The following is a 27,668-nucleotide window of genomic DNA, read 5'->3' on the forward strand; positions in this document are numbered from 1 at the left end:
CAAAAAAAAGAAAAAAAAAATTGTTAAACCCACAAAACCCTAACGGTACTTCCTTTTATTCTTCTTGAACCTTTTCTAAACCCTTAACCAAGCTCCTAGCAGAGAACACGGCCTGCGTGCATATATACAAGACAAGGGGACTTTTACGTGAACACAATCGGCGTTATATTGTTCCTGAACGGAAGATAGGCGTAAAAGGAATGAACAGCAAGTAGACTCTCTCTTTCTCTCTACGCCGCAGTCCCTAAGTTCATCATCTATACACGAAAGGGTTGTTCGAATTTGCTGAAAGATGGGAGGGAAGAAGATATCTAAGGATGACCAGAAGAAGAAGAAAGATAAGTTTAGTAGGGATGGCCCCAAGTTCAACAAAGCTTCCAAGCAATCCTTCAAAACAACCAAGGGTTCAAACGCCACCGTTCTGAAGCCCGAAGCCCTATCCCTGCAACTCGAAGATGAAGTCCCTGACTTCCCCAGAGGTTCGAATTTTTTAAAACTTTTGTACTTTCCGTTTGGTCGCCTGGAAAATGAGGAAAAGAAAAGAAAATGTGGTCTTGAATGTGCCGTGGTTCGAATTTTCTAAAACTTTTATACTTTCCGTTTGGTTGCCTGGAAAATGAGGAAAGAAAAGAAAATGTGGTCTTGAATGTGTCGTTATTTTTTGTTCGTATCAGTGTTGATTTCGAAGACTAATAAAAATGGCAGTTTTGATTAATTTTGAAAGATCTTTCTTTAATTTTTGGGGTTTTAACTTTCTTGGGTCATGTTCTTTGCTGGTTTGTATGTTGGGTGTTTTGTGGGAAGGTTTTAAGTTGAAGAAGGCAATCAGTGAGCGTCACTGATGCGCTTGCGCATATGCTTGTAGCGCATTCAGTCCTTTTCGTTGCCGAAATTGTTGTCAGTGCTTCTGGGTACTGATGCGAGTAGATATGCTTGCATTTGCCGTGTCAACCTTTACGGTTTTTGCATTCATTTGCTCGTACATTTATAATTTTTTCTTACTCATTTATAATTTTTCACTGTTATTTGGCTTTGATTTATGTGTGCTCTATTTGTTTCAATGAGTTATCTCTAATATTCAGGTGGAGGAAGTTCTCTGAGCCGACATGAACGCGATGAAATCCATGCTGAAGTTGATGCGGAGTTTGACGCCGAGCAGTGGGATCAGAAGAAGAAGAGGAAAAAGACGCAGAAGAAGACTCAGGCAAGGGAGGACGACTTGGGTTCACTTTTTGGTGAAGGCATCACTGGAAAATTACCTAGATACGCAAATAAGATCACTTTCAAGGTACTGAAACGAAAATATACACAATTGTTACACACAAACACACACATTTTTGAGCCTGCTTTTACACACAAAGATTGTTTCTCTCTCTCTATATATATATATAAATCACCGAGCTTCTTCATGCAAGTGGAAACCAATTTAAGATAAGGGCGTTGGTAAATTCGATTATAATGAGATCACCTGGTTTCTCTGAAGGGCATATATTCATTGCTTCTCTTAAGTGCCCCATTAAAACTTTGTTTCTACAATGTACATTTCATTTGTATCTATGCCTCTTTGATCTTAGTGATACCTGTTTCAGTGACTATCATTCTCATTGTCATCTTCATTGTTTAAGCTCTTAGAATCCCCCATTTGTGCTGTTGGCTGTCGAATCCTGTAATGTTGTTTGATTACTTGTTTATTAGGCTGTATCTTCTGTCAACAGATGTGGCTTTGAACATTTTTCATGACTTTCTTTCAAGCTACACTCCTGAGTTTGATTGTGCTCTATGACATATCAGAATCTTTAGTACTTAGTCTTTTTATGTTGAATTTCTTATGCTTTTCTCCCCCTCATGCTGCTGCTGAATTTCAGTTCTGATTTGAGTCTCCTGTCACGTTTCCTCAAAAAGTGGAAATATAGCATCTCTAGCTTCTAGAAGAGAAATTTTTTTTTTTTTTTAATTTTTAATTTATTTATTTTTATAATTTGCATCTACTTTTATGGTTTGTTTCTTTCTCTCCTTTCTTCTCTTGATATCTTCTATAGTAGGGTAATCTTCTGTTGTTTTGAAATTGTAAATGTACTTAAACTTCTAGTTCTCCTATGTATTTTCAGAATATATCTCCTGGAATGAAGCTTTGGGGAGTCATTGCTGAAGTAAATGAGAAGGACCTTGTAATTGGTCTGCCTGGGGGTCTACGTGGATTAGTTCGTATGCCTGATGCTTTTGATCCTGATGTGAAAAGTGAAATTACGGTAGTACAAGATTTTTTTCCTTCCTGCAATTACCCATACAAATTGCTATTGTTTCCTTAATTAATTTTTCATTGCTATGCTTTGTGGTTTGTGCGGAGATAATTTTTTCATGTTTATTTATGCAATGTTAGCATATTCATCTTTACTCTTACCAGGACATTGAAAGTAATATCCTTCCTAGCCGATTCCATGTTGGGCAGCTTGTTTCTTGCGTCGTGTTGCGGCTAGATGATGATAAAAAAGAGAAAGGGAAACACAAGATCTGGCTTTCTTTGCGTCTTTCTTTATTACACAAGGGTTTCACTTTGGATGCTGTTCAAGAAGGGATGGTATGCCTGCTCAGATGTGTATAAATAATGAATGTGATCAGATATTCATATTTCTTTTTCTCTTCTGTTGCATTGAGCACTACTTAATTTTCACATGAATTGTAGAGTGAGGAAAGGCTATTTGTGTATTTATTCTCTTATTTCTTTCTCTAGTCCCACTACTTTGAAGGCGTTGCATTTGAGAATTACTATCCCATGTCCTATTGTTGATAGGAATTACATATTTCTTTTTCTCTTGTGTGCGCGGCTTTATTTTTTGTATATATATATATATATATATATATATATATATATATAAATGAGAAGAGATTTGAATGTATTTAAAATTTCCTTAAAGTTATAAGCATGCCTGATACCTCATATTTGTATCGGTGCTTACCATGATTACTATAAATGTCACTTCGAAGATTTATTTAGCAGTACTTATGAGTAATGCAAAATATACTAGCAAAGAAAATCAACATTTGTTAGTTGTAGTGATTTCCTTGTTCTTTTTGCTCAATCTAGCTAGGTGCTTCCTCTTGTATATTTCTTGTGTACTTAGGGGAACCTTTACGCTTTTAATGATATTTGTCTATTACTTACAAAAAAACTGATGCCTTACAAGAAGATAATGTTATCTTGTACAGTAGAGTTTTATATATTTCATTGTTTTTGCCTAGTCTTATTATTATGTGGTTTATGATGATCTATCTCCCATCTCCTGCAATGACCATTTTTTCAGCTTGCTTATATAAGAAAAAAATTTCAGCTTCCTCTTTGTAAGGCCTTATAAGTATCACTTGCCCGGATAATTTTGGATATGCTATAGCGAACTTAGAATCTCTTTCTGACTGTATAACTACAGGTGCTTACTGCATATGTTAAAAGTATTCAAGACCATGGCTACATTCTTCATTTTGGATTGCCTTCGTTCACAGGGTTCTTGTTAAAAAACAACCAAGCTGGTAAGTAAACTATAGTGTTTCTTGTTAGTTTCACCATGTACAAATTAATCTTTAATGTCTTCTTGCATAATTGAACGAATGAATTAACTCTCTTTTTGTTTCTTTTCTGGTCTTTTCTGTCTAGTAAGACTGGTAAATTAATAAGAGAATGTTTCACATTAGATGTCCTTGATACCCCCTGACATAATTTTCAACTAACCAGATCTATAGGTTTTAGGCTTAGTCTAGAATTCAATGCTTGCATACTGACCAAAGATAATTGACATTTCTTGAGTCCACGGTTGATCATTTAGGTGTCCAGTTGGCTGTTCGAAAGAGCTCAGTTATTGGCTTTTATGTGTATTCCAGTTATTCAGTTTGATTATCTTGGGGGTGAATACTTAGAGGTTCATTGATCTTTCATATATATATATTCTGGTTATTCCCATCAGCTAACTCAGCATGCCAATGCCTTTACTTCTGTAAAAAACCAATGGTTTGATGGTCATCATGTTATGTATACGTTTCTGTTGGTGGTTGGTTTTGGGAGTTCTCTTTGTTGGACCATGGACTATTTAATTGTTAGGCTCTGAAGTAGTTGTGTGTGCTTAAAATTTGCTATCTAGGTCGTTCCGTGGTTTGCTACATTCATACAAGAAAAACACCTTTTTGTGTCATGCTCACTTATGCTGCAACTTGCAACCAATTTGCCATTGGACATAGGGTCCAAAATCTTATGTTGATGTAGTTTCTAATTCTGCTGATTTATTTAGTAAACCCTTTCTGTTTCTTTCTTATTTTTTTTTATAAGTCCCTTTCTGTTTCTTCATCTTGCCCACTTCATTTATGATCTTTCCAGTAAGCGGGGAGATTGAAGTGAAAATTGGGCAACTTCTGCAAGGGGTTGTTGGAAGAATTGACAAACTTCGTCAAGTTGTGAATCTGAACTGTGACCCGGATACAGTGTCCAAATGTGTGGTATGCCCTTGCCTTACATGGAATTGTCATTTTGATTTGCCTTTCTCTTCCACTGTTTCTTTCTAATGAAACATTTTTGTGTTGCACTGTCTACAGACCAAGGATCCTAAGGGAATTTCGATTGATCTTCTTGTTCCAGGCATGATGGTCAATGCTCGTGTACAGTCAATTCTTGAAAATGGTGTTATGTTATCATTCCTTACATACTTTACTGGAACTGTAAGCTTGCTAGCTCTTGTCATGCTTCTATTATGATATTACTAGAATTATTATTTTGTTATTGATTGCATTTTTTTTTCCATTTCAATTTTACAGGTTGATATATTTCATTTGGAAAATAGTTACCCGACTACAAATTGGAAGGATGAATACAATCAAAACAAGAAGGTAACTGCCTGAACTTACTCTTTTATTGATCTTGGTGCTCTTCCACTGCACTAATTATAAAAGCTTTATGCTCAATGCTCTTGATTGCTGTTTTTCAGCGGCAAGTCGGCTCCATACGCTTAAGGAGCTATCTTTATATGTTGCTGAGCTTTGTAACATGTGTGTGAAAATTGGAACTTGCTAATAGATTGAGTTTTAGTTTTGTAACTCGTGTGAAATGTGTGAAAATTGAAACTTGCTAATAGATTGAGTTTTAGTCGTTTAAAGATTTGCGAGATGTGAAAATTTATGAAACCGTTTGCATTCTCTGCGACAAATTTGGCGCAAAGCTCTTTCTCTTTCTCTCTCTGTTTTTTTTTTTTTGGGTGAAATAGTTTTTGATGTGCCATGGTTCCATGGTCGTTGGTTGTTTTGCATTATTGCAAATCTTGGTTGCGTGCATAATCTGTTAACGTAATGATTGTGCAGTTTTATTTGCTATCTAAGTTTGTGGTTTATACCAAACATGTTTCCATAAATATGACATATGGCCAACTATCTCTGTACTGACACTATATATATATATAATTTTTTTTTCTTCTGCATCTTTGAGTTCTTGCTTCTTACTAACGAAACTATCTGTTCTTTTGGTTTAGGTTAATGCTCGGATATTATTTATTGATCCCTCAACTAGAGCTATTGGATTGACCCTGAATGCACATCTTGTTCATAACAAGGCTATTCCTTCAGTAAGTTATTACACATTTGTGATACTCCTAAGTTTGCCTAATGGATATATCAGTCTGTGAGATGGATTTCTCTGATCCTGTAATCCTATAATTTTTATTTTTTATTTTTTTGGAATTGAATGTGATTTGTCTATTTTAGAGTAGGTAGAACATTAGCTGAACCTGACCACAATTTAATGAAGCTCAGGTAGTGTGCATGTTGTTGGGTTTTTGATTTGGCTCTTGGCAGGATAGATATGAGAGGGGTTTCGCTACAAATTCTGTTCATAGGCTTGTTCTGCTGCATCCTTAGTTTGCATTAGTTGAAGTTTGGCTTTCAAACCAATTAAATGCATTTAATAATGATTTAGTGTTGTTGATGGAAAATTATGCCTCTGGTCAACCCATGTTATATCTGTTTGTTGATGTAAAACTGTGCCTCTGGTCAACCCATGTTATACTTGTGACTGATAAGATGATATCCAGATTCTACTAGAGCTTTGTTTTAAGTAATTTCATGATAGTATGCATCCATCATTTTGCTTAACTGGGCTGACCCTGCTTTAAAGAGTGGACTTGCTTTTCTTACAAGTTCTTGTCTAAGTCACCTCCTTTCTCCCACTTGCATCATCTCTTCTCTTGCGAAGTGACATGAATATTCTATTTGGGTACTCTTTTTTTATTTATTTATTTATTTTTTATTTTTATTTTTTAATTTGGTAAAGGGGCATAATTCGTGCTAGACTAACACTTTTGGATTTTGATATGCAGCATGTTAAGGTTGGAGATAAATATGACAACTCAAGAGTAGTCAGGGTTGATAAAGGATTGGGCCTACTGCTTGAAATACCATCTACTCCAATGTCAACTCCGGCATATGTTAGCGTATGTAAATTCATCATTTTTTTTGGCATAATTTGTTTGGGTTGTTCTAATTATTCAATTTCATTGTCTTGATGGTAATTTTCAATTTATGTTGGCTACAGATATCTGATGTGGCTGAAGAGGAAGTCCGAAAGCTTGAAAAAACGTTTAAGGAAGGTAGTCATGTTCGTGTTCGAGTTCTAGGGTTTAGGCACTTGGAGGGGCTTGCTACAGGGATTTTGAAGGTTGTCCTTGTACTTCAACTTTACTTTTTTGTACGAGATTTATATAATATGATGACCATATTGCGCTAATAGTTGGGCTGCAAATGAGTTGAGCCTGTTTTGTCTCAACTTAGCTAATGGCCTGGCTTGTCTGCCTATTTTTCACACAAGCCAATCTCAAAGCATGATGTCCAGGCACCTTTAACAAAGAAGCCTTTGCCAAAGTTGAAGGAGAATATACAAAAGGAAAACTAATTTTGTATTTAATTGAAAGTAGGATATAGTGACATCAGCTTTCAGTGAAGTTATCTTTTCTCATGTACATTGACTTTTTGAACTGAAATAAAATAGAGATGCATAAGTGAAACTGTCGAAGATGAGAACTAGACTCTCAAATCTTTATCTCTTTTTGTTCACGTTTGAACTATTTTGAACTCAGCCATGTTGCTCATGAGCTTGACTTAACCTTTTGTGAGATCAAATGTCCTCCATATTGATCGAGTTGAGCCCAAAAAATCTTATATGGATCATAAGGTTTCTAGGTGTCAAGAGTGGCGTTCTTTTGTGTGGACGACTGCTTTATGGAAAATCTTAACTTATAAGATAATTTACGAAAGATGAATGTTATTTCGGTGGAGTGATGCTGTATGTGTAAGAAATGTGGGGAGTCTCTAAATCATTTGCTCCTTCATTGTGAGGTTGCAACATAGTTGTGGAGTGTGCTTCTTATGTTGTTTGGTGTTTCTTGGGTTATGAATTGAAGGGTGAGCAATTTGTTTGGAAGTTGGAGGGGACAATTGGGAAACTATAATGCTTTGAACATATGGAGGCTGGCTCCTTTGTGTTTAATGTGGTGTCTTTGGAGAGAGCGAAACGTAAGGAGCTTTGAAGTTCGTGGGAATGGATTGCTAGAAATGAAGAAGATGATGCTACAATCCTTGTATATATATGGAGAGTGGCATGGAATAGTTTGCCTTTTTCTAATTGTTTTTCAGGTTTTGGAATTATATTCTTCTTTTTCTATGATTTAGAGATTTTCTTGTATACTATCTGTGTATTAGGGTTATGCCGCTCTGCGCTTTGAATGAATATACATTACTTGTATAAAAAAAGGTTTCTAGGTAATATAGGCTACAATTGTGAAGATTCTAACTTATGACCATTTTTTCCATGTTTAGGAGTGTTAGAATATTAGAGATGGAATTAAACTGCCTTGCATTCTAGATTTGATATTGACAAAGTATCCTATACGAAAGGGTTAGCAAGATAGTTTTTCTGCCCTAGCGGCGGCGTTGTGCGCTAGGCTCTGGTGAGCCTCAATGGAACGGCGCTTCTCCATAGAAGCGAAATCCTTTTGCCTGTCATCGAAGGAAGGGTGTCCTAATCTTCGTTTGGAGGAAAAGAGAAAAGGGTTCGTAGGGGTAATTTTCGTGAGCCAACCTTGTGCTTCATGGTTGGTGGATATGGTCGAGGAGGCGAGTCAATCTCTATTGAAGGTTGATATTGCCAAGTCATACCGCGAGGGCGATAAGGCTTTGATGGTGCATGGGGGTGTTAATAAGGCAGGTAGTTTCCTGGAGGTGGCCGTCTTTGCTGAGGGAGGTCGTAAAGGAATCATTTGGCTACCTGTGGGCCATGGAGGGAGGGGATGTCGTCGGTTTGCAAATGAGTTGCGGAGGTTGTTGGGTCCACCAGCCCCTGCGCACCCTGTTCCAGGGACGCAGCTCAAGCTTGGTTTGGGAGAATCCATCTCTGGATGTCACCCTAGGCGCTCCTTTGCGGAGGTTCTTCGACTGGCGGTTGGTTCTGAGGAGCCTTTCGTTGGGAGGAGGGTAAGATCTTCGCAACTCATTGATCTTTTCCCGGTGAAGGACTCTTTCGAGCCCGGGTACGGTGAGTATGAGTTGCGGGTGATGGTGGATTGTTTGGAGTTGGAGTCGCCGGATCCTGCTAATCCTGTCACATGTTCTATCTCGGCGGCGGATCATACGAAGAAGAAGAAGAAGACGTTGCTAGGTCTTTTACGTTCTGTTTTGGGCCGGGTCCTAGCTGGGTTAGTTAAAGGACTTTTAGATGGGCTGGGTGTATTACCTTTTAGGAGAAAACAATGGCTTTTCTCTGCTTTCTTAGAAAGCTTACAAGGCCGCGAGTTTGGGTCTTTCCTTAAGCCCAAACTCGCTGGGTATTTCAAGACAGGTTGGCGCAGGGGTATGAAGCGTTGTGTTAAGAGTTTGCGTAAGTCTTGACAGTGTGGATCTGCCTCGCCGGGAGAGTTTGATTTTCCGGCCGATCGTAGGGAGGTGTGCGTATCTGAGGTATTTGCGCCGGTCGCCGGTGGTCTCGCCGGGGTTTCCAGCGATGATTCCGAGCTTGCGTTGGTGGGGCTGTCGTTGGCGGAGGTGCATCTGGAGTCAACTCAACAGGTTTGTGCGTCGGGGTTTGTGTCTCATGAAACGGCGACGGTCCCTGTATTTTCGACGAAGGCTGCTCTGTTGCCGGAGAATACCTAGAACTGGCTGTTGACTCCGGTGAGTACCCATGTCTCTCCTTTGTCTCAGGTGGTGGTCTTTGCTCCTCCGGTGGGAGCTGGTGCTGTTCCGGCGAAGGAGGTTGAACCCATTAAGACTGCTCCGGCGAAAGGGTTGCTACGTCGGGGGTTTTTAGGGTCTAGAATTGTTTCTTCTTCCTCTCTGCCTTCGTCGGTAAAGGGCTCTAAGGTTGTAGTCGAAGATTCACAGACCTGTTCTATTTCGGAAAAGCACGCGGCTGAGCTGGGTTTGAGAATAAGCGAACCTTTTCCTCGAATGTCAGAGAGTGGTGCTCCGATTTATTCCTCTGTTTCCAATTCTCAAATAGGGTATGCCCGGAGGGTAAAGGAGAAGCTTGCTAAGCAGTTGCAGAAGAACAAGGAGTTGTTTGCCGAGGTTGTAGCGGAACCCTCCAAGAAGGGGGTGGGGAACTATTCGGAGGTGGTTATAGATGCGGTGAATTTAGCCTCCAGTGTGGGACTGACTAATGGTGAAGGAGGTGATGAGAAAAGTCTTTTGAATCTCTTTTCGAATATTGAAGAGGAGCGGGAGCCCTTTACCTCTAAGGCAAAAGGGAAGCGGGAAATCAAGAATTTAGAATGCTCCATCAACTATGAGGCTAGAGAGAGACTTTCTCCGAAGCGGTACTATCGCCGTCGGGGTTGTGTTGGGACCAAAAATGCATTCTCCTTTCCTCTTGAGGTGCATTAGGGGTTTAGTATTTTTTTAGGGCTGGTGGTGGGTTTGTGGGCTTCAGTCTCTGGGTTTTTTGGGGTTCTTTTTTTGGTTTCGTTTGGTTGTGGTTCTAGTTGGGTTGGGTTTCTTTTGGGGTTTGTTGTTTGGGTTTATTTTGGGCTACCTATGTATATTCTCGTGTACTTAGAGGCGCATTGCGCTCTTTTTTTGATATATACAATTTACTTATTAAAAAAAAAAAGGAGTGTTAGAATATTAAAAATTCACATTTTTATATCAACTTAATTTTTGGATAATTGGTGATTTAATATGGTATCAAAGTAGGGATTTTGAATTTAAACAATGACTTTATAGTTTATCCCTAATTTCAGTTAAATATTTCACGTGTTAAATACTACACATGAAAGGGAGTGTTAGAAAATTAATGATTAAATTCACCATTTCTAATGAGTTTAAGCTTTTAGAACAATTGATGATTTAACAAGGTGTAAGTGATAAAGCATAATCTCATTCCTATGTTTCACCACAACCTCATTTAAGGTAAATTAGATGTGACTTTTTAGGCTCTCTAAGTGATTTAAAAGGTTTATGTGCTTGATCTTTACTTTGGTATATATTGCATTAATGAAATAGTTGATATTTATGGGAAGTGAATAATTTTCTATTGCCTACTGAATATACCGGGAGCTTTGTAATGTTAGATGTCATTCGATATACCTTGTTTAATGTCTTTCTAGGAGCTCAATGGCTTTCTTTTCCTTTTAGCAACTAACTCCTAATCGTTCTTGACAATGTGGAAGATATTGAATTGTTCTCAATTTTGCAGTCCTTATTTGTAACGAGGATTTTTTTTTTCTTAATAATTAATTGTGTAATGAGGGCTTTAACATTTCTCCTTTTCCATGTATGTTTTTTTTTTTATGTTTTATGGCTTCATTAACCTTCAGTTAATGATTGCACAAAATGAAGATTTGCCCTAACGATTTGAGAGCATTTGTAGGTCTAATTTTTTTTTGACACTTTTTCTTTCAAGCAGGCTGGGGCTTTTGAAGACCCTGTATTCACCCACGAGGATGTCAAGCCTGGGATGGTTGTGAGGGCTAAAATTATAGCTGTTGACAACTTTGGTGCTATTGTGCAATTTCCTGGTGGTCTGAAGGCAAAGTGTCCTGTCCAGCATATGTCTGAATTTGAAGTTGCAAAGCCTGGCAAAAAATTTAAGGTCAATGTCCTAGCAGCTTATGCTTTTTGAACTAGTTCCATTTTTGGTTTATGTTTACTGTATTCCTGGTGGACTATGATAGGGCAAGGATGATTCATCTTATTATGTTTTTTTTTTTTTTTTTTTTTTTTGGGTTCCTTTTATTAAACTGATTTATTTTGAGGCTATTGACTCCTTTTGTACGTATGACTTTGCAGGTTGGGGCTGAGCTGGTATTCCGTGTGCTTGGTTGCAAATTGAAGAGAATAACTGTTACAAACAAGAAAACACTTGTACGTTCTCTTTTTTCTGAATCTCCCATGACTAGTATTTTTTTTTCTTAATGAGCCAATAACTTGTAATTTCGATAACAATCATTTTGCATTAGCACTCTTACACAATGCTTATCTATGTCCATTCTCTTTAATCCCCAGTTTCTGCTTATCCAAGATTTAGTTTAACAAAATCTGTTACATGTTCTATATTCTGATAGTAGATGTCACATTCTTTGATTATAGCTTTTAGTTGTTAATTTCTTTAAGCTTGATCACGTGGAATTGTTACTCATTACAATCCACTTTATCATATATTCTTGGTTTGAAATCACACCTTGGGATTTTAAACCATATAGCAGTTCCCCTTGTCTTCAAAGAATCTTTTTTTTTTTTTTTTTTTTTTTTTTTTTTTTTTTTTCTGATTCAGAAATTGCTTGCTGATGCTTTTACAGGTGAAATCGAAACTTGGAATTCTTAGTTCATACGCTGATGCTACTGATGGTTTAGTAACACATGGATGGATCACAAAGATTGAGACACATGGATGCTTTGTACGATTTTACAATGGAGTTCAAGGATTTGCTCCCAGGCTAGTCTCTGGTCATCTAGATAACAGTTTTAGTAACTTGCTATATTTGACTTCGCTTGATCATTGTTATTGATATGTAAATGATGTACTAATGCAATGTCAATTTTTCTTTCTGATGGTACTTCGTTGTAATCTATATACGTATTTTCTGCTCTCTCTCTCTCTCTTGGTTATTGATTTTCTCCTTTAAGATGTTCCGATCTTGTTTTCTGGTAAAATAGCGATGAATGCAGAAATAGTCCCAAAAGAAAAAAAAGGAAAAAGAAAAAAGAAGTTAGAATATAAGAAATGTTATGTTAGAAAATTAGGAAAAAAGTGAGAATATTATGAAAATTGATAGCCAAAAGAGCTGCAAATTTGACTATTAGCCAGAAGATGCCCAAGGTGACCATTTCTGGTGTCTATGATCAATTACCATAACTATGGCTGGACGATACATAAAGATGACCATTTCCGGTGTCTAGGATCATTTACCTAATTATGGCCATTAGCCAGAGATACTTAAAGGTGACCATTTTTGTCATCTAGGATCAGTTATCCACAACGGATTGCTTATGGAACTAGAGCAGGCTGAATGCAGTAGGAATGTGCATTGGGATTATTGTTAGATCATTAAATTCCTAGTCAATTTTGGCTTAGTATTTGGTATCTTTAAGAACCTTTAAAGTTTGCTTTCCTTGGTGGTTTTTTGTTTTCTTCCTCTTTTGAAGTTTAGAAGGGATCCTCTGAAGTGTATCAATGCCATTAAGGATATGTATGATAGAACAGTGGCTAGATTAAGGACTAGGGGAGAAATCACAAGTGAGTTTCTTATTATAATAGGTTTTACATCAATGATCAACAATGAGTCTTTAGCAGAAGGACCGGAGCTCCCCTCCAGCCACCCTCGCTGTGGCAGTTGTTGTTGTTGCTGCCAAGGCCACTTTGGATATTCCTTTTACTTTTTGTTTGTTTTACAATTCAAACAGGCAGGGGCTGATCAATGCTGTGCTATTGGTTATGGATGAGTTTATTAGACTGATTTAAGACGCGGTTGTCCCATAGTTTAGGCTTTGTTGCGGATAAATGATGTCATTTTACTGGATTAAGAGTTAATTCTAAATTGGTAGTTTGGAAGGATACTTAATGGTTGACAGTGGTGGGTTTAAAGTCCTTCAATACTCTTTTCCACTGTGTAGCTGCTTTAAACTTTTCCTGACTTGCTTGCTTTTCATGATTTTATCGACCTTTTCTTTTCTTTTTAGTTAGGTGTTCCTCTTGTATACTTTTTGTATACCTGAGTTGCGTCTTTTGCCTTTTTTAATGATCTATTGATTCAGAAAATATTAAAACATCATCTATGTAAACCTGAGTTCTAATTTGCTTACTTTTTAATGATATTTTGATTACTCATCTTGTCCCATTCTAAACCAGATCTGAACTCGGATTAGAACCTGGATGTGACCCAAGTACAAATTACCATGTTGGACAAGTTGTCAAGTGTAGGATAACGAGTTCAGTCCCTGCTTCGAGGAGGATCAACCTTAGTTTCATAATAAAGCCTACAAGGTTTGCTTCCCCACACTCTCTGATGTTGGTTTTTGCCTTTATATTTCCTGCCTGTGAACTTCAATATGAAAGTAAAATACGAAACTTTTATCCACACTTGGAAAAAGACCCTGAAAGTTCATTTTAGATAATATTTCCAATGAATTGTGGCTCAGATGGTTTGACCATTGTGAAGTTTGGGAGGTAATGTTATCAAGTTATTGTAATAGAGTCCTTATCTGTACTCTGCAAGAAAAAATGGTTATCGTAAATTTCATTCATAATTTATTCTATTTAATTTGAGAATTCAAATGGCAGGGTTTCTGAAGAGGATATGGTAAAGTTAGGTAGCCTTGTTTCTGGAGTTGTTGACAGAGTAACCACCCATGGTGTTGTAGTCTATGTAAATGCAAAAGGTTACTTGGAGGGTACAATTTCAACTGAACACTTGGCAGATCACCACGGTATAGAAGTTTATTGGGCTTGATAAGGATTTTTTGTGACTGCACTTTTTTATTTATTGGAATTTCCTGATTTGAGTCTCTTTTTATTCAGGGCATGCTACTATGATGAAGTCAGTCTTGAAGGCTGGATATGAGTTTGATCAACTGCTGGTACTAGGTATTCTCCAATCTTTGGCCATGCTCTCTTTTAAAATGTGGTTTTTATTTGCTTATTTTTGGGTAAGAAATAGAGCTATGTTAGAAGAAAAAAAAGAGAGATAATTCAATTTTTGGCGTTATTGTGGGTGAGACAAGAGTATTCAAATAAAAAAAAAATACCTAAATTGTTGTTGACCACCTTTTTCTCCTCTCTCGCTACTTTCAGCACTCCTCTCCTTAGCAATTCACTTTCTTGTCCTTAATTAACTGCCAACATCTTTCATTTCATTTCATTTTTAATGAAAATCAATAATTTATATTTCCTTTTCCTTTCTAATAGTTTGATAGACACTGCTGCTGTGTTGGGGTTTTGTGTGTGTATGTGATGTACAGGTAGATGGTGGCGCCTATTGAGAAGTTTGTAGAGGATAAAATTGTCTTGTAAAGCTTTTACTCTGCTGACCAGTTGTGTTACCCATCGTACCCATCTTACTTTTACTCCTATTAGATCAGGAGCTTGACACAACTATGTTTCCCTTTGGCATATTTAAGGCTAAGGCTGACACACATAAATAGAAGGGATTTGTTTCTCCTAGCCAGCTAGGTGTTTTCCCTTCTTGTGTACGTGGGTGCACCTTATACTTTTAATGATATTTTGATTACTTATATAAAAAAAAAAAAAACATAAGTAGAAGGGATTTGTCTATAAAACTTTAGTTTGAGACATTCTTTTGGACTCTCTTGCAAGTCTTGCTAGATAGTCAAATGCTTTCCTCCTTATTACCGTATACTCTGCATCCAATATTGTAAATTGGATATACAATTTTTGTGGGCCATAAAATAGAAAAGAACTAAAGGGAAAAAAACTAAAATGAAAGTGAACAAGTTTTCAAGATGTAAATAAAGCAACCTCTTAAAATACTTCCTCAGTTGCTAATCCATTGAGCAATGTGAATTGGGACCTCCTCAAAAACCCCAATTTGTTGATGGCTTGCTATTTTCAAGAATAATTGTGTTCCTTTCACTTCAAAAGGTCCGGATCAATGTAAAAGTATCAAATCCCTATAGTCCTTTCTGTTGGACCAAGTCTTAGCATACACGGTAAAGGGAGAAGCAACTCTATTTTTTGCTTCTTGAAGTGTTGCCATTATTCTGTTGTTTGGATTTTCCTAAGCTGCTGATATATTAAGGCCTAGCTTGTCATTGCCGTTTTCTTATATTTTGCCTTTTCTTTTAGCCTGGGTTTTATGTATCAGTCATATCAAAAGTTTTACTTAACATTTTATTTAGGATTTGAGTCATCATCATGTATCTTGTGAAAACGTTTGTTGACAAAGATGTGGCTTTCATGCTTTTTGATGTTTGCTTTCCGTCTCTTTTCCTCCAAGTGAATGCTTTGTTGTTGATTCTGCTGTAATTCTCTTAGTGCTAAATGGAAGCTTTATTATCTTTAACATTATTAATTGGATATGATTTTGAAACTTGTTCTTGCATCATTATAGATATTGAGGGCAACCATTTGGTACTCTCTGCAAAACATTCTCTGATCAATTCAGCTCAGCAGCTTCCTTTGAATCTCAGTCAGATTCATCCTAACTCAGTAGTCCATGTGAGTTGTTAGTTCTCTACTTATATGATTTGTTGCTACACTTTTTGTTTGCGGGAAGCACATTTTCAATTTGTATTTATATGCTTTCAAATTGCAGTGATAATAATTTTATTTGTGCAAACCAGGGGTACATTTGTAATTTAATTGAGACGGGTTGCTTTGTCCGCTTTCTTGGGCGTTTGACCGGTTTCTCCCCTAGACACAAGGTTCTAATTTTTCATTTTTCTGTCCATACAATCCTGGTATATTTGAATCTGATATATGTTTATACAATTTTTGTGCGATAAAATTTTGTTTTCTTCTCTGTAGGCAACAGATGACCAAAGAGTTGAACTTTCGGAGTCCTTTTACATTGGACAATCTGTTCGCAGTAATATTCTCGATGTTGGTGAACTACTTGAGACTGAAGCTTCTGCAATTATGATTTTTGAAACAGTTATGTAGTCTGGTTTAACACACTCGTCCCCCTCCGCCCTTTCTCTTTCAGGTCAGTAATGACACAGGTAGAATAACAGTCTCTTTGAAGGAGTCATCTTGCCATTCGACGGATGCATCCTTCATTCAAGAGTACTTTCTTCTGGAGGAGAAGGTAAAACATTATTGGCATCTTATTAAAAATTTGATTTTTATGATCATCTGTTAATCTTTGTGCTTCTATGTATTTACTATCTAAATGTGTATTTAGCTGCATCACAAAATGACTTTTGGTGCATGTCTCTTTATTCCCTCTCTCCCCTTCCCCGCTTTCCCCTTATTTTATAAGTGAAGTGTAGAGGGTGGTTAGAGGTATGGAAAATTGTTTCTTTCATGTGAAAACGCAGTAACCGGAAAATGACATGCGCTAATGTAGATACTAAATTTTAGCATTTGGCCTTTATTACATCAAATTCATGGCAATAGGGGTGACAATTTGAATATATTTTTTTTAAAAAAATTTAAATTTGTTTGTTTGTTTGTTTGTTTTTTCCATTAAATTGGTAGATTTATTTTATTTCTGTTAGGTTTTATGGAAGATTACATAAATATATACAGTTTGACCCAAATCTATGTCTTCATATGTGGACTATGCATCTATGTCAGTACAAACAGTAACGTTTTCCACTTATTTTGATGTTAATATTGCAGTGTTGTAGGCATACTTATTAATGGATTGATGGGTTGAGTTGCACGGTGTTGCAAGAATGGGAGGAAGCTGATGAGGGTTAATGAGTTAACGCTCAAATCACACGAGAATATGAACCTAAAATAACATATTGAAACTTGATTTACATAGCTTCCCTAAATATTAGGTACTAGGCTTTGCCCTTTCTTTTAAATCTCCTACATGGGCCTCTTTTATTGGGTAATTTGTTGGTTTTGGTATTTTTGTGGTAATGTTTTCCTAACTTTCTCAGTCATTTCTAAGTTGTAAGAGATTAATTGTTATCAAATGGTTATGCCATAGAGTTCTTCATTCTGGTGCAGCCTTGAGAATTTGGGCTCTGCAGAGTTCAACAGTACAGAGATTTTAAGTTCCGCTTGTGGTTTATCTATTTGGTGGTTTCTCAGTAATTTTTGTTGGCATTTTTGTTTGACCTAATTATGGGACAACCTGTCGGCTGCACTGTTGGTCTTGTGTACTCATACTATTACCTTAGATTTAAGCCATGTAGTATTGTCTGTTGTCCCACTTGATGAGGCTTTCTCAACAACGTGTCTAACTTGTGGTGCAAGTGTTTACTTTGGATCATTCGGTGGTAACAAGATTGGTGGTTTGACGTTCGACGGTTCTGGTCGTAGATACTGTGCTGCTGTTCTCCTCAGCTTATGCTTCCTTTCATTCTTACTATAGTATTTATTTGCAATACACGAGTCCAAGCTGTCTTTCATTGTGTCAATATCATTGTGTTTTTTACTTCTATATTTTGATTTTTTTTTTTACCAGTTGCTTATGTGCTATATTATATCTTATAGTTTTATGATATAATTACTTTTTGAGATCATAATTAACCTCTAATCTCATGTAATCATATTTATGCGATTGGCTACTATCTTAGAGAGATCTGCTAGATTTTCAAATATTTTCTAACCATTGGCTGTCTTCTTTCTAATCAGATTGCTAAGTTGCAATCGTTGGACTCCGGAGGATCTGAGTTACATTGGGTTGAAAGATTTAGCATTGGTAGTGTCATCGAGGGAAAAATTGAGGAGACAAAGGATATTGGAGTTGTTGTCAGCTTTGAGAAGTATCATGATGTTTTTGGTTTTATTACACACTATCAGTGTAAGTTCTTCACCTTATATTTTGGTTATTTGGTTGATTATTGTTGCCTTCTAGCTTTCAGTTACCGTTGCAATGTAATCCTTGCAGTAGGCAGAACCATTGCAGAATCTGGCTCGCTTGTTCGAGCTGTAGTTCTTGATGTTGCATCATCAGAACGCCTTGTTGATCTATCTCTAAAGCCAGAGTTTTTGGATGAATCCAGAGGAGAAAGTTTAAAAAGCAAATCTCATAAGAAGGTTAAATTCTATGCTCTTTATCTAGGTGCACTTAACCACTTTGACTGTGTGGTGTCATGTAGGTGTTACTTCTTTTTAATGTATGATGTTTTTATGTTATTACCTCTGTTGTTACATTATGGTTTCAGAAACGCAAAAAAGAAACATCCAAGGACTTGGAAGTGCATCAAACAGTAAATGCAATTGTGGAAATTGTGAAAGAGAATTACTTGGCAAGTATTTGACGTTATTGTTTATGTTAATAGATTGGTGTTATAATTCATATACATTCTTAATCTCCTATGTTTCAGAATTTCATTATCCCTGTTGCAGGTCCTTTCAGTGCCAGAATGTAACTATGCTATAGGATATGCATCGATATCTGACTATAATACTCAAAAGTTCCCCCAGAAACAATTTCTGACTGGACAAAGGTGAACACTAATTTTGATGGTTACTCCTTTAAAGCTATATTCTTTTGGTTTTTCATCCCATAGGGCCATTGCAATTGTTCAGAGTCTCTTCCAAAACTTTTTTGAGGTTGATAGTACCCTCTATATTAATTTCTTTCCTCAAAATTTTAGTCACTTCATGTTTCTTGAGAGGACAACTGGCCTTAAAAGTGTGCATTATTCTATAATTTATAAGTTTTCTGGTGCTTCTGGTCAGTTTTTGCGCAAGTTTTGTTGGTTGCTTTTCGAATTTTAAAAATGCATTCTTCCTTTGTGCATAAGTATATGTGCAGTTGCTGATTATTACTCATCAAGAAATAAAAGAAACTAGTCTAATTGCTTATTATTGACGCTTTAGAATTTAATTATGCAACTTGAAATTGATTGCTTGATGCAGTGTCATTGCCACTGTCATGGCTCTTCCAAGCCCTTCAACACCAGGGAGGTTGTTTTTGCTTCTTAATTCAATGAGTGAAGCCACCGATACATCCAGTTCAAAAAGAGCCAAAAAGAAGTCTAGCTACAAAGTGGGGTCTTTGGTTCAGGCTGAGGTAGATAGTTTAGAGTACTTTGTACTATTCTAATCATGTTCTGATATTAAAGATTCACAACTGGATAGAACCATGAGGGGTTCTGGCTTTCTTTTGTGTTTAGTGTTTGGTTTGTTTAGAGGCATGCTTATGCATATGTGTGTGTACACTGGTTTAGGATACTTTTTCCTTACTTTATTTCTTGTTATTGCTTTTCAGATTACTGAAATTAAGCCTCTTGAACTAAAATTGAAATTTGGAGTCGGTTTTCGTGGAAGAGTTCATATAACAGAGGTATTTTTGAATAACTTAGGCATATGTTATAACCATTTGTGTGATATATATATATATTTTTTTGTAATTTGTTTATCATACAATTTTTATTTGTTCTGTGGGCAGGTGAATGACATTAATGGTTTGGAAGATCCATTTGGTAACTTACGGATTGGGCAAATAGTGACTGCAAGGATTGTTGCAAAAGCTAAGCAATCGGATAAAAAAATCTACCAATGGGAACTGTCCTTGAAACCTAAAATGCTTACTGGTAAAAAAAAAGATATACTTAAATTCCCTTTTGGTGGTCTGTTTTAAACCTATTAGTATCTTGGGCTGTGTTTGTTTTGGTTTAGAACTTTTTTGGAAATCATTTTCTGCATTTCCCAGTGTTTAGGTTTTGGACTGCTGGTGTCAAGGGGATGTATTTGTGATGGTTTTGTGTGGTCTGTGTTGATGGTAAAGTGTGGGTATGGTAAATGGTGCAGTTTTGTTGTGATTGGGTTGTATGTTTGTGGTGGTTTCTGGTTTTGGGTTATTTTGGGTTTGATCGCAGGTGAAAGTTTGGTGTTTTTTAGAATTGTTTGGTTTTGAGATGCAGCGGTTCCAATCTCTTTCCGGTTTTTGTTTTGGGTGCAATGGTGGGTAATGATTTGCAATAGGAGCAAACATTTTCTGCATCATTTTTAGGCTTTCAACCAAGTAGTAAAAAAATTGTGATTTCCTAGAAAATGTTTTTATTCTGAATTATTTTCCAATAAAATGTTTTACGCCAGAATAAATGCAGCCTTGGTTACATGGAATTCTCTTGAACAAAGTAATTTCCAGTGTCACTTCAAGTTTACCTCATTGTAATTATCATCATAACTATGTTCGTTGCATCTGGGGCATAAATTATTTTTGATTTGTGCCAACATTTTCAGCCCAGTAAAGCTATTGAGCTTGACTGTAGTCCTCTTATATATCCTCCAAATTGTATTTTGGTCAATATTTTTCTTCTACATTTTTCCCTATTAAGAAACCATTGACCACCACAATCACCCTCCCTCTATAAAGTTTTGTTAATATGCTAGAATTGAAATGTTGACGTCCTGCTGCTATAACTTGCTAAATGGTTGTATGCTTGAGGGCTTGCCTAATCTTCTTTTTGACTCAATGTTTTAATTCCATTACAAACACTTCCCATTCTCTTCTTTTTAGTCGCTGATACTACTATAATTTCCTGTGGTTAAAGGAAATGATTTTGGCATCTTAACTCAGACATATCGTACCTTTATTAGCTTCATGGAAATTACCTCCAAAGATATATGTATCTGCACGTTCAAATTAATCTTTCAGGACTGTTCCTCTTGTGCTTGCTTATTTATCTGTCATGTGCTTTGAATTACTAGTTTTATCATCTGTATTTGCAAAATGTTTTACCTTTGCGTCCACGTCCATTAAAGTTTATCACCTATGAGATCTAAGTTGCAATTTGAATACAGGATTATTGGATATAGGGGACAAGCTTATGACCGACGATGTTGATTTTTCAACTGGACAACATGTCACAGGTTACGTGTATAAAGTAGACAGTGATTGGGTCTGGTTAACAATATCTCGAGATGTGAGAGCTCAGCTGTTTATTCTTGACAGTTCATGTGAACCTAGTGAACTAGGGGAATTTTCAAAGCGCTTTCATTTAGGAGAAGGTGTTTCTGGTCACATTTTAAGTATTAACACACAGAAAAATCTATTACGGTTGGTTCTTAATTCATCATTTGCTGTCTCTAATGGAAATATTGATGGCAAAGATTTAAAGATGGATGATCATTTGAGTGAGGTCACAGCTCATATTCATGAAGGAGATATTGTGGGTGGGAGAATATCCAAAATACTTCCAGGTGTTGGTGGATTGCTCGTGCAAATTGGTCCTCAACTATATGGTAGGGTTCATTTTATGGAACTTACAGACTCATGGGTGCCTGACCCATTATCCGGATATCATGAGGGGCAATTTGTCAGGTGCAAGGTGTTGGAAGTCAGCCGCACTGTCAGGGGCACCACTCATGTTGAATTGTCGTTACGTTCTTCTTTAGATGGCATGGTTAGTCAATCGTCTGCAGAAATTGGCGGGTATGTGGGGATTACTAACTTGCATCGTATCAAAATTACCTGTTTATATTATTATTATTTTGTGTCTCTTCATTAGTAACTTTCTAGGACAGAGTTTATGAATGATCTGCTGTAATGTCTCTCCAGAAAATATGCATATAGTAATGGAGAAGTACGAGCCTTATAAACATGCATGAAAATTGTTGTGGACAGGTTGGATAGATTAATCATTATGAAGAACTTTCTTGCTGATCTTGTTATTAAGCTCTATTAAAAGCCTTAGCATTTTTTAATGTGGACCATTTTTTTTAAATGTTTATCTGGCATGTTTACTGCTTTTCTCCTTGCTTGATAACGAAAAGTAGTAAAGTAAACAAGGATATAGTTATTATGAGCAATGTAATTAAAGAAACAAAAATCATTCATCAAATGACAACCAGCTTATTCTATTCATTATTGATTCAAGTGGGTTTGTGTTTAATTTCTTTTCTTTTTTCCTTACATTTGAGAGTTATTAGAGCTCGAAGTGTTTTGTATTCTTGCACTTGTTTCATGATATTCAAAAAGGTTCTCGTCTTACTCTTCTGTATTATATATATATATTATTTTTATTTTTAACGCAGTAGTGTTTTATGATCTACAGGCATCCTCCTTGCAAACATGTTGAAACGATTGAGGAACTTCAGCCTAATGTTGTTGTACAGGTACTGGATATTTTTGTATTCTCATCTTAAGCTTTCCTGAATGTAGTTGCCTTTACTTTGTCTTCTCTTGTAGTCTTTTTTATTTACTTAATACTTCAAATGAGAGATTGCAGGTACTTACAGCCTCATTTTTCGGTGAATTGTTTGTGTTGTAAAATATAATAATTAGACTAATTAATGGCATACTACCATATTCAAAGCAGCAGTTTTGTTTTTCCACTGGGATATTCTGATGGCGGTTTTTGTTTTTGTTTTTTAAATTTTTTTTTTTGGGGGGTGGTTAGTAGGTGTTACTTTCCTATGTACTATTCAACATGTACTTCTCATTTTTTTTCCTTTTTTTTTTTTTTTTTTTTTTAAATAATTCTTTTCTATTATCAATAAATGCTTTACCTGGTTTTCTGGAATTATATATAATTCATAATCCAATAATTTAATATTTGATTCATTTTCAACTTCTTCCTGGTTTAAATTTAAGCAATAACAATTGGAGTTATATGTCTAATGCTCAGTTTAACGATGGTAAACTTAGGTTGTCTAATGTGTGGTAATGGGTGGCAATATTTGTTGTATATTTCTGGGATCTATGCTTATTAACAGCTTACTTGGTCGTACTTTGTTTTCTGAATCTAAAGGGCTATGTTAAGAATGTTACATCAAAAGGATGTTTCATTTTGCTTTCCCGGAAGATCGATGCCAAGGTTCTTCTCTCAAATTTATCTGACGGATTTGTTGACAACCCCGAAAAAGATTTCCCTATTGGAAAACTTCTAATCGGCAGGTAAGTCCTTTGTTCATCTTTTCACTTGTTGGTTAAAGTGATATGTAGAGGTGGGAATAGACGCAGCAATATACTAAGAGGATTGAGTGCAGGGTGTTGTCTGTGGAGCCTTTATCAAAGCGAGTAGAAGTTACCTTGAAGACATCGAGTGCAAGCAGTGCACCAAAATCTGAAATTAATGATTTGAGAGCCCTGCACATTGGAGATATTATTTCTGGCAGGATTAAGCGGATAGAATCATATGGTTTGTTTATCACAATTGACGACTCGAACTTGGTAAGTAATAAGTTATTCACTTAAAGGTCAGTTATTAAAAAACTGAAAAAGTTGGGGATTTGAATAGTAGTACCCTTTTCCTTAAAGCTATTTTGAAACATGCTATATGTGGCAATTGAGTCAATTTTTTTGGGCTTAAGATGGGCAATGTCCGCGCAGGAAATTTACTTCCCAAATTGATGCTAACAGCCAACCTATCTTTTCTTATCACAATGTTTTTAGTTGGATGGTGCATGAAGCTCATTAATTTTAATCTATACAGAAGTGCTTGTATGTTTTACTGTTTTTTTTTGTTTTTTTACTTAAAAATTATGCAGTTTTAAGTCGATGGTTTTACCTTGTATTATCATTTATGCATTGTGACTAAGTGTTTATGCATGTCCTCTTATTTGCCTAGGTGGGTCTATGCCATGTGTCAGAGCTTTCAGATCATCATATTGACAACATCGAAACTAAATACAGAGCAGGGGAGAGAGTGACAGCGAAGATATTAAAGGTATTAATGAAGAATTGTTGGAGTTACACTTCCTCTGGCGTTTTAAATTTTATGTATTCATTAAAAAAAGATATGATACTTCAGATCATCTTTAGATCATATTATGGCTGCATTTTTTGATATGCAGTCAGCGGGTTGTTCAACCTCATTTTAGAACTTGATGGATGGTCTGTTTATATATCTGGCATAGTCTTACTCTGCCAAATCATGCAATCGAAGGATAAGCTAATTTCACCAAGATCCTGTTATGGTTTTATTACTTGCATTGATTTTCTTCTGTATTTTCACCTGTTTATCAGGTGGATGAACAAAGACGCCGAATATCTCTTGGAATGAAAGATTCTTATATTGGGAGTGATGTTGATATTCGACTACCCTCAAAACAGCAGCCTGATGAAGCCAAGAGAGGAAATGGTTTTAGTGATGACACTACGTTGGTTTCATTTCCAAGTAGCAGTTTGCTTGGAGTCCAAAATATGGATATTGAAGGTGAAAAAGAAGGGTTCCCAGTTCTTGCACAGGCTGAATCAAGGGCTTCCATTCCTCCACTTGAGGTCAGTCTCGATGACATAGATCTGCCTGATATGGGTAATTTAGTCAGTCAAGATCAAGAGCGTATTGATGAGGCAGACACCATACATGAAAGGAACACAAGACAGGCAAAGAAAAAAGTGAAGGAAGAAAGGTTGATTCAATTCTCACACTTGTCCAGTTCTTGGTCCATTTTTTTCAATGGCTAGTTCTATACTTTTCATGTTTTAATCATGTTAACTGGGAAACTACCCTGTGCAGGGAGAAAGAAATTAGGGCTGCTGAGGATAGACTACTGGAGAATGATATACCAAGAACTGCTGATGAATTTGAGAAGCTGGTTAGAAGCTCTCCCAATAGCAGCTTTGTTTGGATAAAGTACATGGCTTTCGCACTTTCTATGGCTGATGTCGAGAAAGCCCGTTCTATTGCTGAAAGGTATTCTTTGAGCTATTTTGCTTGTTGCCCTTTGCTTTTCAAATTTAGATGCCGGCCTCATCCCTTATATGCAATCCCTTTGAAACTCGTTAGAGATGCCTCCACCCAAGACCCTCCTCTCCCACAGGTTGAACCTGGACCTACCCCTTTTCAAGTTGTCTCATGCTAGTTGTCCGGTTGCAATATTGTAATGTCTGCCACATGACCAGATGAAATTAGTTGATCCTTGCTGGTTTTAATTGGAATCAGCCTGTGTATATAATTAAAAGGAAGCATATGGACCCACTTTTTCATGAGTTCTGGATGAACTAGTCACGTTTATAACAAAAAACATAACATCTGGTAAAATTTGCACCATAGCCACTAACTAGTTTTCCTTTATAGGCACTGCTTCCTAGATACTTGTTTGAATACTTAAAGATTCTATTTGGTTAGTCTTTTTGCTTTTTGATTTTCAAGATTGCTTGCCAATGAGCTCTAGCTTAATTGTTACTTTCTTGGGATGAAGGATGAAGTCATGGGTTCAAACCCCACTTGGTACATGTACAACTTATAAACGAAAAAAAGAAAAAAAAAAAAAAAAAGAAAAGCAATTTTTTTTTTTAATATCTTTTTCTTTGCGATAAAGTTGATCTAAGATGGAAAATGATGCAAGAAACTCTCTTAAAGCATCACTGCTAGAATGTCAAGCATAGGCAAACAGAATTTCTCCCAAGAAAATTAGCAAAGTTCACTTAGAAAAGTAATTAGTTTTTGTTATTGCATAATAGCCAAATTTTGCTTTGATAACAGTTCTTTTGGGTGTGTAATCAAACAAATTATCTCTCTTTATACTTTTCTTGGCGCTAACCGTAAATGATTAGAGGTCATTTAGTTATTTGGTTTTGCTCTTTTGATAGGAGTGGCTATTCAATTCTTTCTTTTCTTTTTTCTCTTTTTTTCCCCTTCCCTCCACCTTCCCCCTCTCCTCAAGGGGAAAGGAAGGGTGACACTTGTGTTTTCCATGTTGAATAAGTACAATATATATGATTGATAATAGTAGCTTTTTCTAGAAGCGCATGGTAGGATATTGTGTTTCCCATAAATGTGTTTTACAGATGCGTTAACTATGTTGTTTCTCTTTGCTTTTGGAAGGGCTTTGCAAACAATAAGCTTCCGAGAAGAGAAGGAGAAGCTTAATGTTTGGGTGGCTTATTTTAATTTGGAAAATGAATATGGAAATCCTCCAGAGGTACTAGATAGAAGACAACAATTTTTCTTTTTCTTGCTTTCATTGTCACTGTACCTCGAATTGGGAGTTTTGTTAATTTAGTTTTCTCTTCAGGAGGCTGTTGTGAAAGTATTCCAAAGAGCTTTGCAGTATAACGATCCCAAAAAGGTCCATGTTGCACTTCTGGGAATGTATGAGAGGACAGAGCAACATAAATTAATTGACGAGCTTCTTGACAAAATGACCAAGAAGTTCAAGCATTCTTGCAAGGTACCATATTTATTTCCTACAATTGTTTTCTTTCCTTCCTCAAAATATTTAATTTGTATGTTGTATTGAATTTCAGATTTGGTTAAGACGAGTTCAAAGGATCTTGAACCAGCAGCAGGATGCGGTTCAGCCTGTTGTAAATCGTGCTTTATTAAGCCTTCCACGCCATAAGCACATCAAGTTCATCTCACAGACAGCTATTCTTGAATTCAAATGTGGGGTTCCTGATAGAGGACGATCCATGTTTGAAGGAATTCTGCGAGAGTACCCAAAGAGAACAGACTTGTGGAGTGTTTATCTTGATCAAGTAAAATTCCTTTTTGCCACACGATGTTTGTTATCTTTTGTCATTTTGCTGCTGTCTCAGCTTACATTCTTGCGTCAAACTTGTCAGGAGATTCGACTTGGAGAAGTGGATATAATTCGTGCACTGTTTGAGAGGGCAATCAGTTTGAGCCTCCCACCTAAAAAGATGAAAGTATGTACAACTTATTATACTATCCTTCCTTCTAAAATAATCTTTTTGCCTTGTGCTCTTCTGTACTTCTTATATGGGTGGTTTCATATTGTCTGGATTTGCAGTTCTTATTCAAAAGGTATCTTGACTATGAGAAGTCTCTTGGCGATGAAGAAAGAATCGAGTCAGTAAAAAGGAAGGCAATGGAATACGTTGAGACCACACTGGCTTGATTTTTGTGATTCCAAATTCAACTTTGATCCAGCACGTGGCAATGTGATTGCGAAATTCGCCATAGCCGTAGAGATTAGAGAGGCAAACCATTGTGCAGACTTCTTTGCATCACATGCCTCCTGAATCCCAAACAGAAGGCCAGTTGTTTGCCATGTACAGTCCAAAGGTATTAACGGATTAATTTTTCAAAAACCTTCAAAGCTTCATCCATAACGGCCGGGTAGATCCCAGACATTCACCCTTTTTTTGTAGAAAAGCAGGCATTTAGCGGGTCAGTTAGTTTCAATAATGCCCATTTTGATGTATAAACAAGTTAATAACTGTCCAATTTTATTGGTGGATTTCTAGTTTCATGTGATATGCCATCCATTTTTGGTTGCCTCGCTTTATAATCTGCTGTTTCAGCCTTGATGTTGAATATTTATTTACTTGAATTCATAATTACAAACTGTTGTTTCTTTCTCCCCCCTAAGCAATTAGAAACTGTTCTTTTTGGCATTGAACTATGATTGCAACATTAATCGTACTGTGTTGTTACAGATGAGGATCCTTTTCATTTTAAATGAAATGAAAATTTACTATTTTATGGTCTAGATTAGATTTCACCGACCTAATAGTATATATATTGCCATGTCATTAAAAAATTTTAAATGATATATTATCATCTACACCGATAGATGAAACAAAATAAAATCTGGATTAGTAGAAAAATAAAGATGATTATTTTCCAACTCAAGTTAACTACCAAGTCTA

General features: G+C 36.4%; 1 protein-coding gene across 1 annotated transcript; it reads left to right on the forward strand.

Annotated features, from left to right (window-relative positions):
- The first annotated feature begins 79 nt into the window (after positions 1-79).
- LOC132191428 (rRNA biogenesis protein RRP5) lies at positions 80-27,377 on the forward strand. Its single transcript, XM_059606441.1, has 40 exons — positions 80-479; positions 1,083-1,288; positions 2,109-2,249; positions 2,405-2,578; positions 3,426-3,525; positions 4,364-4,482; positions 4,579-4,701; positions 4,798-4,869; positions 5,505-5,597; positions 6,348-6,461; positions 6,563-6,685; positions 10,925-11,110; positions 11,308-11,382; positions 11,817-11,953; positions 13,367-13,501; positions 13,799-13,944; positions 14,036-14,101; positions 15,585-15,691; positions 15,817-15,897; positions 16,001-16,075; positions 16,179-16,280; positions 17,786-17,954; positions 18,042-18,190; positions 18,319-18,402; positions 18,503-18,603; positions 19,019-19,172; positions 19,371-19,445; positions 19,551-19,695; positions 20,909-21,539; positions 22,162-22,222; positions 22,858-23,003; positions 23,096-23,279; positions 23,677-23,775; positions 24,075-24,460; positions 24,568-24,744; positions 25,879-25,975; positions 26,069-26,224; positions 26,301-26,531; positions 26,619-26,702; positions 26,807-27,377. The coding sequence occupies exons 1-40, from the start codon at positions 293-295 to the stop codon at positions 26,912-26,914; spliced, it is 5,799 nt and encodes a 1,932-aa protein (XP_059462424.1). The 5' UTR covers positions 80-292; the 3' UTR covers positions 26,915-27,377.
- Positions 27,378-27,668: the final 291 nt, after the last annotated feature.

Source organism: Corylus avellana, chromosome ca9 (genome assembly GCF_901000735.1).
Source record: "Corylus avellana chromosome ca9, CavTom2PMs-1.0".
NCBI classification, from domain to species: Eukaryota; Viridiplantae; Streptophyta; class Magnoliopsida; order Fagales; family Betulaceae; genus Corylus; species Corylus avellana.